Source organism: Quercus robur, chromosome 5 (assembly GCF_932294415.1).
Source record: "Quercus robur chromosome 5, dhQueRobu3.1, whole genome shotgun sequence".
Classification (NCBI taxonomy): domain Eukaryota; kingdom Viridiplantae; phylum Streptophyta; class Magnoliopsida; order Fagales; family Fagaceae; genus Quercus; species Quercus robur.
In genome coordinates this window covers 60,577,007-60,590,532 of record NC_065538.1, presented here as the reverse complement: position 1 = coordinate 60,590,532, position 13,526 = coordinate 60,577,007, and the positions used below count along the sequence as shown (strand labels likewise).

The following is a 13,526-nucleotide window of genomic DNA, read 5'->3' as shown; positions in this document are numbered from 1 at the left end:
GCTCTTCAATACTAATCCATTCCTCTCCTTCAATACTCTTACCATAGGGTATGAATTAGGTGGGATTGGGGGGGGGGGGGGGGGGGGGGGGGGGTGGGTGCTAGTGTTGTTTCATATAGAGTTCTAGAACACTGCCACTTGCAAGTCTGTGAATAATTTCTATTAATTAAGTAAATAAAAAAAAAGTGAAAGGAAATATTGATATAAAAAAATAAATAAAACCAACTAAATCGCACAAGGAGTGCGACTAGAAATTGAAAGAACCAAGATTGTGTAATAGAACTTCAAGAGTAATGATTATCACACACCTGCAATTGCACACTCAATACACACTCCCTTTCAAATGGTGTTTTGAAAACAGTAAAAACTATGTAGGCATGAAGCGTATACGAAATGTGCAATAACAAGTATGTGACAAGAATTAGCCAAAGCTCAAATCACAAGCAATGCGAGTGCATTTTACCCTTAATAATATAGCAAGCTCACCCTGTTCTCTTTAATTTACTTCAAAGAGCCGCGGGGAGTGGGGACCAATGTATTCAAAATGAGTTTTCTCCCACAAGATCTACAATGTTGAAAGTAATATAGGACAATATGCCTCGAATGATTACTAGGTTAGCCAATGGCATGTAGCTTGAGTCATAACTAATGTAAAGGGACCAGTAGACTACCGTTTGCCTTAAACATACTGTGAGGGCTATACCTCTGGTTTACGATGCATGTCATTGCTTTTTATCATGATATAATTTTTCAAGAGAAAAAGAAAGAGACGGAGAAAAAGCAAATCTTAAATGCTACATAGTCAAACTAATTAACTTTCACCCTTTTTCATTTTTGTTACAATTGCACAAATCATTATTGAATATTTAATATAAAAGGAAAATAGAGAGAGGGGGAGTTGGGGGGGGGGGGGGGGGGTGTGGTGGGGATCTTGGCACATAAACCTGATTGATAACCAAAAGTTCAGCATAATACTCCATTGACATGACCTAGCATCAACCAGTTCACAGCTTCGAAGTCACAGGTGGAATTGGATTTTTAATCACCCTAATTAGGCCCTCTTGAGTTGCCGATGCAACATGCTGCTCATCAAAACATGTATAAATCGGTTCATGACACAGACATCACTTGGATGGAGAGAAAACAGCAAAAAGAGTAGGAGGTAATTAAAGAAGAATAAAGAAGGTTGTTTCTGCTATTTATGAACATATAATGAAATTTTTACCTCTCTCTTTCTATTGAAAATTTTAGCAGAATCAAAACCACGTGCATTGTAGGCAGCGGGACTGTTTATCTGGGGGAAAAAGCCAAAACAAACTTGGAAGCACAAGCATCCAAACAAAACTAAACATGAGAACTAAACACTTGATGGCACATACCACAAATAATAGGCAGTCATCAGCTCTGAGAGGCCAGTGAAAGTGCATCCTGAGATGGAATTGAAAACAAGCTTATAGTAATGATTGAAAAAAGTGGCAAAGGAATGCTCTTCAATCAACTTTGACCATGAACTTAAATGCACATACAATAGTTGACGACATGTATGTCAGGATATTTAAGTTTGCCAACAGAGATACTTCCAAGACATGGCCAGAAGCATCATTTGATAAATGATAGGAGCAGTGCATCTATTCAGCAATACAAAAGGAGTTGTCCAATTTTTTAAAAAATGCAGTTTGCTACAAGGCAATAGTTACCTGAATTCACTTCGTGCTTCCCATTTAAAATCAAGAACCATGTTAGCAAACTATGATTTGGTCATCTTTTTCAGACATATAACAGCTTAAGCTACATTATAAAAACAGGCCCTATATTTTTAAACTGATATTGAATATAAAAGTACTCGATAATCAATTTTGTCATATTGGCCACACACTTTGGTGATTAATCATCTGGTAATATGACACAGACGCTTACCAGTGGTCCAGACTAACAGCACTTGTCTTCAAATTCTTCCTATGGTGGGGATTCATACTTACTTGAAGAAATATCAGATCAGAAGTATATGCCACTACACATCTGTAAATGACCAAAAAAGCATATTAAAAAATAGGAACAAAAATAAAGCCAAGTAAATTGGACCTTTATCCAGATATCATTAATAATATTCGAATTTATATTTGATTAAGAGTACATTAAACATTGCATAGGGCATTATTTGTGCTGGTAAACTGTCCCAAGAGCTCTTCTATATATGCCAAGTAAACCTTTCTTGGGGCAAGGTCCACCAACAAAAATTTTCATCCTGATCTCTACAAAGGATCAAAATAACAGTGAGGCTGATTTTCAGTCATGTAAATATAACACATAGATGATATGGCATGTTAACTTAATTGGAATATACGAATAATTACAGTATAAGGTTCCCTCAAAAACTACGCAGAACAATACAAAAGGCCACATTGCTCATTCATTATGAGATACTCATTCTGCTCAGCTTTTATTCAAGCAAAGCAGAACCCACCTTGCATGTATATATATATATATATATATATATTTATAAAAAGGTTTTACTTGCCTATGCAAGGCCTGATCATCAGAGAGTTGCCTTTTGCTCAATACCTCAAACTGCAATAAAAATAAAATGTACTCAAAAGATGTGGCTTGTAAACATGGATTTGCATGCAAGCAAAAACCATATTCATATTTCTATAATAAGTGATGTGCATATTTAGCCCATAGGAAAAGATGAATATCCAACACAATAAACCAGGCTAACCTTGGAGGAGATTTAGTCTGATTGGTTGAAGCATTGGGCTCACAAAACTGTATCTCAATGGGCCAAGGGATGAAATTTGTAGTGGCCACCTTGTTCCCATAAGTCCTGAATCAGCCAAACACCAACATTTTAGCTATGTAAGATGAAAAAATTAGAGTAAATAATCTAACCAAACAACAGCTTTCATTCAGTTATTAGGCTCACAATCAAAAGATGATCTTTAGGTACAATAACAATGAAAATCCATCCAATTTCACAGTTACTGCAAAGCACACACTACCCAGGAAAAACAAGCAACACTACTCAGAACAAAACATAAGCAGACAGAACAGAACTACAAAACAATGTCCCATGCTTGTCTCTATCAATTACTAAAACTAGCAGAAAAGTATTGATAGCATTAAATACAATTCAGTTTAAACAAGTTGACAGGTCGCATATATGGCAGATTTTCTGGTTTCTATCTTCAAGTGAAGCCAAATACAGACATAATTATGGTTCACTTTATTCTTAGGCTCTAACTGGAAGGCTATCCCAGTCTACTTTGCTGGAGGCTCACAAGCTTATATCAAATAGGATCTGATATAGAGAAAGCACTGTGTGTGTGTGTAGGTGTGCTTGCATGCATTTGCTGCCAGTGATTATTTTTCTTTTTTCTACCTCATCTAAATTTCTCGTTTGTTTTTTTAAACTTATTCTTGACTCTTTGGTGTATCTCTTGTGTACTTCCCATGGGTTGTGACCCTTTTCTCTCATAATGAAATTTGTTTACTCATTAAGAAAAATAAACTGAATTTATACTCATGAATGTACGTAGATTTTTTTTACAGCCTGGTAGAGGTGTACACCATCAACCATACCACCTGTATCCTAAGACTCCCATGTAGCATAGATAACTATATAGTGAGCTTGACAATACCAAAAATAGCATCTTATCTTCAAAGCAAGTAAAGGTGGGCATTCATCCTTAGCCTTATATCTTGAAACATCTAAACATCATATGGAATGGTGAATTCCTATATAATCAAAAGATGATCTTTAGGTACAATAACAATGAAAATCCATCCAATTTCACAATTACTGCAAAGCACACATTACCCAGGAAAAACAAGCAACAGTACTCAAAACAAAACATAAGCAGACAGAACAAAGCTATGAAACGATGTCCCATGCTTGTCTCTATCAATTACTAAAACTAGCAGAAAAGTATTGATAGCATTAAATACAATTTAGTTTAAAAAAGTTGACAGGTCGCATATATGGCAGATTTTCTGGTTCCTATTTTCAAGTGAAGCCAAATACAGACATAATTATGGTTCACTTTATTCTTAGGCTCTAACTGGAAGGCTATCCCAGTCTACTTTCCTGGAGGCTCGCAAGCTTATATCAAACAGGATATGATATAGAGAAAGCACTGTGTCTGTGTGTAGGTGTGCTTGCATGCATTTGCTTCCAAGTGATTATTTTTCTCTTTTCTACCTCATCTAAATTTCTCATTTGTTTTTTTAAACTTATTCTTGACTCTTTGGTGTATCTCTTGTGTACTTCCCATGGGTTGTGACCCTTTTCTCTCATAATGAAATTTGTTTACTCATTAAAAAAAATAAACTGAATTTATACTCATGAATGTATGTAGATTTTTTTTATAGCCTGGTAGAGAAGTGTACCATCAACCATACCACCTGTATCCTAAGACTCCCATGTAGCATAGATAACTATATAGTGAGCATGACAATACCAAAGATAGCATCTTATCTTCAAAGCAAGTAAAGGTGGACATTCATCCTTAGCCTTATATCTTTAAACATTTAAACATCATATGGAATGGTGAATTCCTATATAATATATATATATATATATATATATTTTTTTTTTTTTGAATGGTGAATTCCTATATAATATATAACTTACCTTCTTTTAAATCCTAAAGATGGTTTTGGTTGCTTAATGAGGCAGCCTTATACCAAACCTAAAAGCTACTGAACGACAAATAAAGAATTTACTAATTCTCCTATATTTTGAATTTCTTGATTCATAAACAGATTCTTCAAGTCATTCTTCTTAAACATCCAAACAAGATTACTTAATTCCAGTCCATTCCTTTCCCTTGCTTATACATTTCATTCCATTTCCTTATGAACTCCCAAATGAAGATTGAAAGATGGGATCATAATATAAAGCTCTCCAACAAATTTCTGAAATTCCAATTTAACAAGAACTATAGTCTAGGACTTTATAAATTGTCCGAGAAACATATAGGTTTGCCTAATAGGATTTTCCTTGTCAAATTGCTAAACTAACTTCCATTTGGGACGGGGGGTGGGGGGAGGAATGGAATGGAACAATTGAAAGGGATTTTTAAGAATATTCCAACCATTTTCCTAATTGGGAGTTTATTAGGAAGGAAAGGAATGATTAGGAAAGAATGCTTAATCCATCTCATTCCCTTCTAAACATTCCTTCTCGAAGTGGGAGGAACACTCAATCCTTTAATGAAATGGTGGTAAATTAACAATTTTATCCCTATTTTGAGACAAAAAATAAATAAAAAGGAGTCAGGTATAATAATAAAACTATATATTTATTTTATTTCTATTCCTTCTTTTAAAACTTCCAAATACACTCTGTTCTTTTAAAAAACCCCCAAACTTAGTGTTTACTGTGATCATTATACAGTACATAAAAACACACCAGCAAGAAAACAAATAAACAAAACAATAATCGAGAACCAATAAATTATAGAATAATATGCAATATACGAGGACAGATGAATCATTTAATCTACCTAGTGGAGAAACGGAATGTCCATATGCAAGGGCAGATTGCAATAACCTGTGAATTGCGTAGTACAAATCTTACCTTGGAAGATGTGGATCCGTGAGACGTATCTCATGTAGCTCTTCCATCGATGGAAGCTGCAAGTTGGAGTTTAATAATTAAAAACAGCAAGAAATGGGAAAATGTTTAGTAAAAAAATGGAAAGCACATATTAGTTACCATCTCTGGAGCAGGTACAGAAGCCATTGTTACTTCCTGGTGTTCAAACCCTTCTTCTTTCTGTAAAATCAACTTAATCGAATGTTATATTTGCAACACTAAAATAATTATAAATATTCACACCTTCAAAACCACATAAAAAATCATGGCATCAGGATCAAAGTAACCACTGGCCAAACTCAACTCAGGAAAATTTCAATAACATGCAATTAACTCATACCTGAAATGGAGCTAGTAATGTGAATACAATGTTTCCCTTCTGTATCGCATCTACTCTTCGGGTAGCAAAGTGTTTCCCATCACGTACTCGTTGAACTTGATACATGCGTACCATTAACAACTTTCTCACTAATTTTAATCCATGAAAGGGATAATGGATTATGGTACCAGAAATTTATAGCATTGCGCAAGAATTTAAGTTATAGTTCCATAATCATGAAGATATAATAATAGTTCCTGTAGCAGAATTCAACATTGCATGAACCCCACAACATATTGAATCAACAATTTGACATGAAAAAGTCAAGCACAAAACTATTTCAAAGCCATAATTTGTTCGAACTTTTACTTCTTTATGCAGTCACTAAAATGGTAGTAAAAATGAAGAATATTTTGGGTTTTTTACACAGACAACAACAGGGTCAGAGACAAGAAAGCTTAAACATAAAAAGAAATATTGAAACAGGGTCTAGACTAAGACTTGTTACAGAGCCTACTTGGGACCTCCAATCACTTTTTTAGTCTGTCAAAATAAACACGGGAAAATCAGCCGAAGCCGTTTACGAAATCACCCCTTCATCAAACCCATCTATTAAGGCAATCAGGGATCTGTTTGGCACAAAATATTGGGCTTAAGGAACAAGGGCTATGATAAGCATTAAAGCACTCTAGTCTCCACTCTCCAGGCTCATAACCTCTTAGGCTTGACATACACGGGCCAACTAGTGCATTTGTATTTCCCACTGAAGAGCTTTGGGCCTCCGAAGGCCTTGGGCCCACCCCCATATCAGCTGGAGGTGTTTGATTAATCCCCCGTGCATCCCATTTGGAACTAATACCTCCACCTTTGATACAATCCCATGATACAGAGCTCAATTTTGTTAAAATCGAATTTCAAAAATAAGGATACAAATTTAAATAGTTTCAAAACAGGAATATATTGCTATTATTTTTGCAAAATAAGGACAAAAGCTCAATATCCCCTGTGGTAAGGGTATGTTGCATGGGAAGAATTTTCATCAGCTGCCTTTCTTGAGGAATTGTTTCATGAAAATGGAGACAAACCAGAATAACATCCTATCTAGATTATTGGTTGAGTGGAAAAGGGAAATATGAAGTCGGTTTTATCCCTCCATTCAACTGTGTAATACGTAAATTCCCATGAAAATTTGTCAACTTTTGTATAATTTGTGATTAAATGTAATTGAAGAACAAGGGCTAAGATAAGCATTAAAGCACTCTCCACTCTCCACTCTCCAAGCTCATAACCTCTTAGGCTTGACATACACGGGCCAACTACTATATTTGTATTTCCCACTGAAGAGCTTTGGGCCTCCGAAGGCCTTAGGCCGAACCCCGTATCAGCTGGAGGTGTTTGATTAATCCCCCATGCATCCCATTTGGAACTAATACCTCCACCTTTGACACGATCCCATGATACAAAACTCAATTTTGTTAAAATCTAGTTTCAATAACAGGGACACGAACTTAAATAATTTCAAAACAGAAATATATTGCTATTATTTTTACTAAATAATGGCAAAAGCCCAATATCTCTCTGAACAAGGGTCTATTGCATGGGAAGAATTTTCATCCACTGCCTCTCTTGAGGAATTATTTCACGAAAATGGAGACAAACCAAAATAACATCCTATCTAGATTATTGGTTAAGTGGAAAAGGGAAATATGAAGTTGGTTCTATCCCTTCATTCATCTGTGTATAATGTAAATTCCCATGAAAAATTGACAACTTTTGTATAATTTGTGATTGAATGTAATTGTTTAGATATTTTCTTGGATAAATCGTTCTCTTGATAGATGAAAAATTGTTAATACCCATGCAAGAACTTAAGAGCAAAGTTAATAGATTTCAAGAGAAGTTGGCAAATGCGATGACTACTTTAATATATAGAGAGGATAAAGATTGTGGTGATGTTCTAATGGTTAGTAAAATACATATTAAATAAATAAAAAATTGCGAGTTTTGGATTTGAATTATTCCTTTCATGTGTGTTGGAATAAAGACTGATTTGACACTATACAGTAATTTTTTTTATCAGATTTGATGAGATTCCACTTGCTCTTTTCATATATATTCATGTGAAGGTTTTATTATGTTGGCTAATAATTTGGAATGTAAAGTTTTGGGGAATAAATGTAGTAAAAGTTAAGATGTTTGATGCGATTCCGAAGACTTTGGCTAATGTGAAACATGTACCTGAACTTAGAAAAATCCTATTTCTTTTAGAGCATCCACAACAGATGTTGCAAAAAAATATTATTTTGACACACTAAAAACCTACTTTATTATTTTACCAGATCATTTTACAGTATCTCATTTATCAGATGTTTTATTCTTCAATTCTATACATTAAAATAATATTTACAACACATTAAAATAATATATTAAATTCCTCCCCCATCATCATCATCATCATCAACCACAACAACAACTACAACAACAACCAGAAAAATTGTTGCGGCCACAATCACCAAAAAAAAAAAACCCACAATCGCCGCCGAATCTACCACCAAATCACAACCACCAAAACAAAAAAACAAAGACAAAAACAGATTAGAACAAAGATCGGCACCACCACCGATTCGCCCATCACCAGCTGACCCACCCACCACCACTGATCCGCCCATCACCATCTCAACACACCCATCACCATAACCCACAACCTAAACCCACCCACCACCAATCTACCCATCCAAACCCACTCATTGCCCAACCTACCCATCAAACCACAGCCAAAAAATGTGAACGAAAAAAAAAAACGAGAACTCGAAGCGGAATAGAGAAGGTAGATGGTCAGCGGCATCGAGTGGTGGCCATTGGTGATTGGCGTGCTATGGAAGACGAATAGAGAAGACAGAGATGAGAAGATGGAGAGAGAGAGATATCTATGATGAGGAGAGAGAAAATGGGAATAAAATAATAATATATATTATGCAATTGTTGTCTGTATCGTCTCAAATTTGAGACGGTACTGTAGCATATTGCAAACTTTTGAAACATTTAACACATCTGATAATGCATTGTTTTTAGTGTTTGGTGTGCCAAATATTTGGCATTTAACACATATACCACAGCTGCTATGGATGCTCTTAGGTTGATTCCATTATTTGGGTTATGGATATTTTGCATGAGCGGATTCATGAAAACTAGTAAAAGAGTTTTAGTGCTCATCTAGTATATCTTATTTTGCAATTTTTTTTTTAAATAGACTATTTGAAAAAATTTACCTAAAATAAAAGTAGAGTTTCAAAAGGCTATATTTTGATAAAGTTCAATTTTAAAGCACACTCTCAAACGAGCACTTAACAGTAAAAAGGAGAAGAAAAAAAAAGTGACAAAATATGGCTATAGACTTCGTCATAGACTAAGGCTAGAAGGAGATTTTACTAAAATAAGTATTAAAATGAAACAAATAGATATACTCTATACTAGTATATGACAAATGACATGTGTTCATTTACTAAATCACACTTAGATAATTGTATACAATGAATTTAATCAAATAAACATGTGCTCCCAATGTCTTAAAGTTTTGGACCCAATATCTTAATCAACTTTTCTTACTTGCATCAACTTGGGGACTATATGTATGTCCCATTCGTATTCTAAAGTCTCGTATCATTTCATTATCTTAAACTTAGAAATAAAATGAGCTATATCAATCTTTCAAAATTCATGTTTTCCCTTATGCTTAAAGCCCAATTACATCATTCACATATCTCGCACTCTCTCTGTCACGTCCCAAACCCAAAAGGGTCCAAAGCCTGAGAAATACATCCCAAAGGTACCTGTAGATTTTTCCTTTTTAGCAAATCAAACTATAGGAGATCTTTATTTTCCTTTCTTTTCCACAGGATAAGAATATATAACTATACTAAAATCTCCACATTACAAGTTAGGGCTCTATAACACATTTATGAACAATAACTAAAAATCATGTGCCTTCACATAATATATGAATATATTACAAAACTCTGATTAAATTACACAAAGTCACAATCTTATCAAGAATAAGAACCTTAACATCGTGTCTAGGCCTACCACGCCAAAGGCTTACAAACCTCAAGCGACCCACCTCCAATAGAATTAATTAAGGTCTCATTGAATATAACAAGATCGAGTCACCAACCATTTACAGCAAAAGTCTCCAAATTTAACATTGCACTCTAATCATCACCAAAGAAGTAAGCTCCATGCTCAAGATATAGCTAATAAAAAAAAAAAAAAAACTGTTAGAGAGTGGGATGAGCTAACGCCCAATAATTAGCATAATTAATGGGTTGGGGGAAATGCAAGTTTCATCTTCAACAATAATAATATGACAAGAATAATTAAATGATGAAACACAAAACTTCTCAAAGTAAATACCTTGAAACTATATACTATAATCTATGAGCACCAACAATATAATTTCCAAAGCCATAATATTTAACATAAGATAAATTATCACAAATATACCACATTACCACATAGCCCAGTCAAGGGATCCACCCATACACAACAAGCATGATATTGTCCTCTTTGGTATGCAGACTCTTAGCCCTATGGACAGCAGCCTCACCCATACTCTCAAGGTTTTTCTCTTCCCCCCATGGGCAGCAGAGAGAGCGCATCAAATAAAACCTCTCTTGTATATGGTCTCTTGGTTCCATATGCATCAACCTCACCCACACACAATCAAGGAACCTCTTCCCCCCATGGGCAACAGGGAAGAACGCGTCATCCAAAGTAAAAGGGCACTAACTTGGATTTGATTCCATTGTCACAAAGACTACGGAAACCAAATTGGGTGATCACCGAGAAATCACGCATGGCATGGTGTTAAAACCACATAAAACTTAAAGGTTACATAAACTTTGAAACACATAGTTTATATCTAGGTATTTTCGAAAAAAACCCTTAAATAATCTAACTTCTACAAAATTTGTAAGGTTTTCAACTTTATTCTTGTCAAAAGATTTTCTATCAATTTTCCATATAACAAGACAAGATAAGCATCTTTAAATTTTCTAATATACCATAAAATCCATAATTTCCTTATCAAAGATTAAATAAAAGATGCTCCTTTTTCCATATTAACAATTCGTGCATTTCCCCAAATGCAATACTAAATATGATGCATTTTCATATATATATATATATATATATTAAGGTTACAACACAATAGTTTTTAGGAAAATATAGTTTTCATAGGTAATTTCCAAAAGTGTGTCTAACCCAAAAATAACATTTATACAACATGATTATTTTTCAAAATCTCATTAAAAAGCTACTTACCTCACAACCGCAAAAGCCTAATTCTCCAAGCTCCAAGAAGATTAGCTAGAACCTAAACAATATCAAGTAAACCTATCACAATAAGCATAGAGCTTGAAATTGTATCTAGTTACAATTTATGAATTTCCAAATAAGCACTTAATTAGGCAAGCCTAGTATATAACCTCATCAATAATATATTCTACTTCCAAACTTTCTCTACAAATTAATTCACAAGACATAGACTCCAATTTATAAAGTTAACCCATTTAATATCATCTCCAATATTATAACTAGCTTCCATAAAATTTACACTATATCATTAAGAGACCCATGAAAGCAAAATCAAAATATCCTCCAAGACAAGAAATTTAGAACTTCAACTAACTCCAAATAAACCCAATAACAATGAGAAAATTAGATTTACCAACCATCACATGTTATAACTCAAAACCCCTAAATTTGCACCACTTAAATAACCACCATTATAAAAACTATAAACCCATACATCAAATAATTCCACCAATACAAAACCCATACATATAAACATATAAATATCACTTCTAATGCTCATAAATCACATGGATATCATTATCAAAGCTTAGACTAAAGAAAATCAAGCAAAAGCATATAAACCCACCAAAATATTAGAAATGTTTAACTCAAATAAAAGATGTGAAGAGGCTTGTGATCTTGCCGGAAAAATGGTGTGGAAAAGGTGGTGGTGGTATGGAAGTACCGGTGGAAAGGATGAGAGTGAAGAGGAGTGTTAGACGAAAAATGAAAAATAAGAAAAAGAAAGAAAGGATAAGTGAGGAGAAGTAAGGAGCTTGGCTGGTCAAAGAGATAAAGAGATGAGTGAAAATGAGTGGTGGGGAATGATGTGGTAGGTGGGGCACGTGTGGTCCCAAAAATATCCAACCAAAACCCTTTTTTTTTTTTTTTTTTGTTTGACAGGGACGTCAAACTCTCCTTCCCTCATTTAGATCCAAGCCCAATTTCATTTCTTTCTTCCCTTTTCTTTACTTTTCTTTACTCTTTTTATTTCTTTAGGCTTAGAATCCAATTACAAGTCACTCATCTCGCCCTCTCCTTCTCATTTGGGCTTAAGCATAGGTTATACATGAATTTTGCACGGTTAGTTCACATCTTGTGCTCTATTAGACCTTAAGAGAAAGGTCTCATCAAACAATTTAAACACAAAGATCAATGCCCTATTTATAATGCAAGCCAAACATATTTTGGAAAATTTCTTTTTTCATGAAAAACTTATTTCAACTTGTATTTAAAATGGGCCATGACATTTAGAAGTCCACATCTTTTCTTTTCTTTTCTTTTTCTTTTTCTTTTTGGATTTTTATTTATTTATTTATTTCTTTTGGAAAAAGGGTGACCAAATTTTATCTCAACATATCAAAGCGTTTTATTTGTGCCATTACAAAGCTCATCTTGAATGTTCACTCTCCTCCCTCATGAGGGCTTGCCCCTAGTTTCAAAAGTTTGATCCATTTTTATCTTTCATTCTCAAATGGGCCTTGCCCCTAATTCAAAGAGTTTGGTCAATTGGTTCGAAAAGATTTCCTCTTTTAATCCTCATTGGACGCTTAGTAATCTACCCATATCTTTGGGTTTTAGGGTTTCAAAACTTTCCCAAAGTATGGATGGGTTCAACTTTTTTCAATAAAGCCTATAACATACTCATGATCTTGGGCTCTCTTACTTTTGAAAAAGATTTTTGAATTTCGATCCAAAACCTAGGGTATGTTATGACTTTTATGACCCAATGCCTTTCTCCAAAGTTTATGGTATACTTATGATCTTGGGCTCTCTTGATTTGAAATTTTTTTTGAATGGGCCCAAAACTTAGGGCATATTATGGCTTTGTGGATCATCTCATATCCTCTTTTTGAAATTTTTTTTCATAAATTTTTTTTTTCATTTTTTTTTGAAAACTTTTTTTTTTTTTTGAAAATTCCTTAAAAAAATCATTTACAAAAGCTTTTAAAAAAAATAAAAAATCTTCTCCTTGAAAAACTTTTCTTTGCAAAACATTTCTTTTCTTATACTCTTGTTATAATAGTTCTATTGCAAAAAATTTATGTTGCAATAAATTATTGCAGCGATTTATTTTGTTACAATAACCTAATTTAAAAATTATTAAAATGTTGTTGAAGAGCTTAACGCAAATCCCAAGAATAACAAACTAAACCCCAACAGCGAAGGCCATCTTCTTCCCAACTTTGTGTAGATGAAGAACGATGGTACGGCTACAATAGCAGCTAAGCTGAAGATAGATGAGAGATAACCTTCTAT

General features: G+C 34.1%; 1 protein-coding gene and 1 long non-coding RNA gene across 2 annotated transcripts; both read right to left on the bottom strand.

Annotated features, from left to right (window-relative positions):
• Window positions 1-787: 787 nt before the first annotated feature.
• On the bottom strand, window positions 788-6,481 carry LOC126726527 (acyl-CoA hydrolase 2-like). The gene is made up of 9 exons (XM_050431801.1): window positions 5,937-6,481; window positions 5,717-5,776; window positions 5,579-5,634; window positions 2,702-2,824; window positions 2,519-2,554; window positions 1,918-2,019; window positions 1,380-1,428; window positions 1,226-1,294; window positions 788-1,082 (listed from the first exon to the last, which is right to left on the bottom strand). Exons 1-9 carry the CDS (start codon window positions 6,048-6,050, stop codon window positions 1,005-1,007), a joined length of 687 nt encoding a protein of 228 aa, XP_050287758.1. The 5' UTR covers window positions 6,051-6,481; the 3' UTR covers window positions 788-1,004.
• A 3,338-nt stretch (window positions 6,482-9,819) lies between these two features.
• On the bottom strand, window positions 9,820-12,070 carry LOC126726531 (uncharacterized). Its single transcript, XR_007655941.1, has 3 exons — window positions 11,854-12,070; window positions 11,235-11,286; window positions 9,820-10,165 (listed from the first exon to the last, which is right to left on the bottom strand). It is a non-coding gene; the product is annotated as an uncharacterized LOC126726531 (long non-coding RNA).
• Between the last annotated feature and the right edge of the window lie 1,456 nt (window positions 12,071-13,526).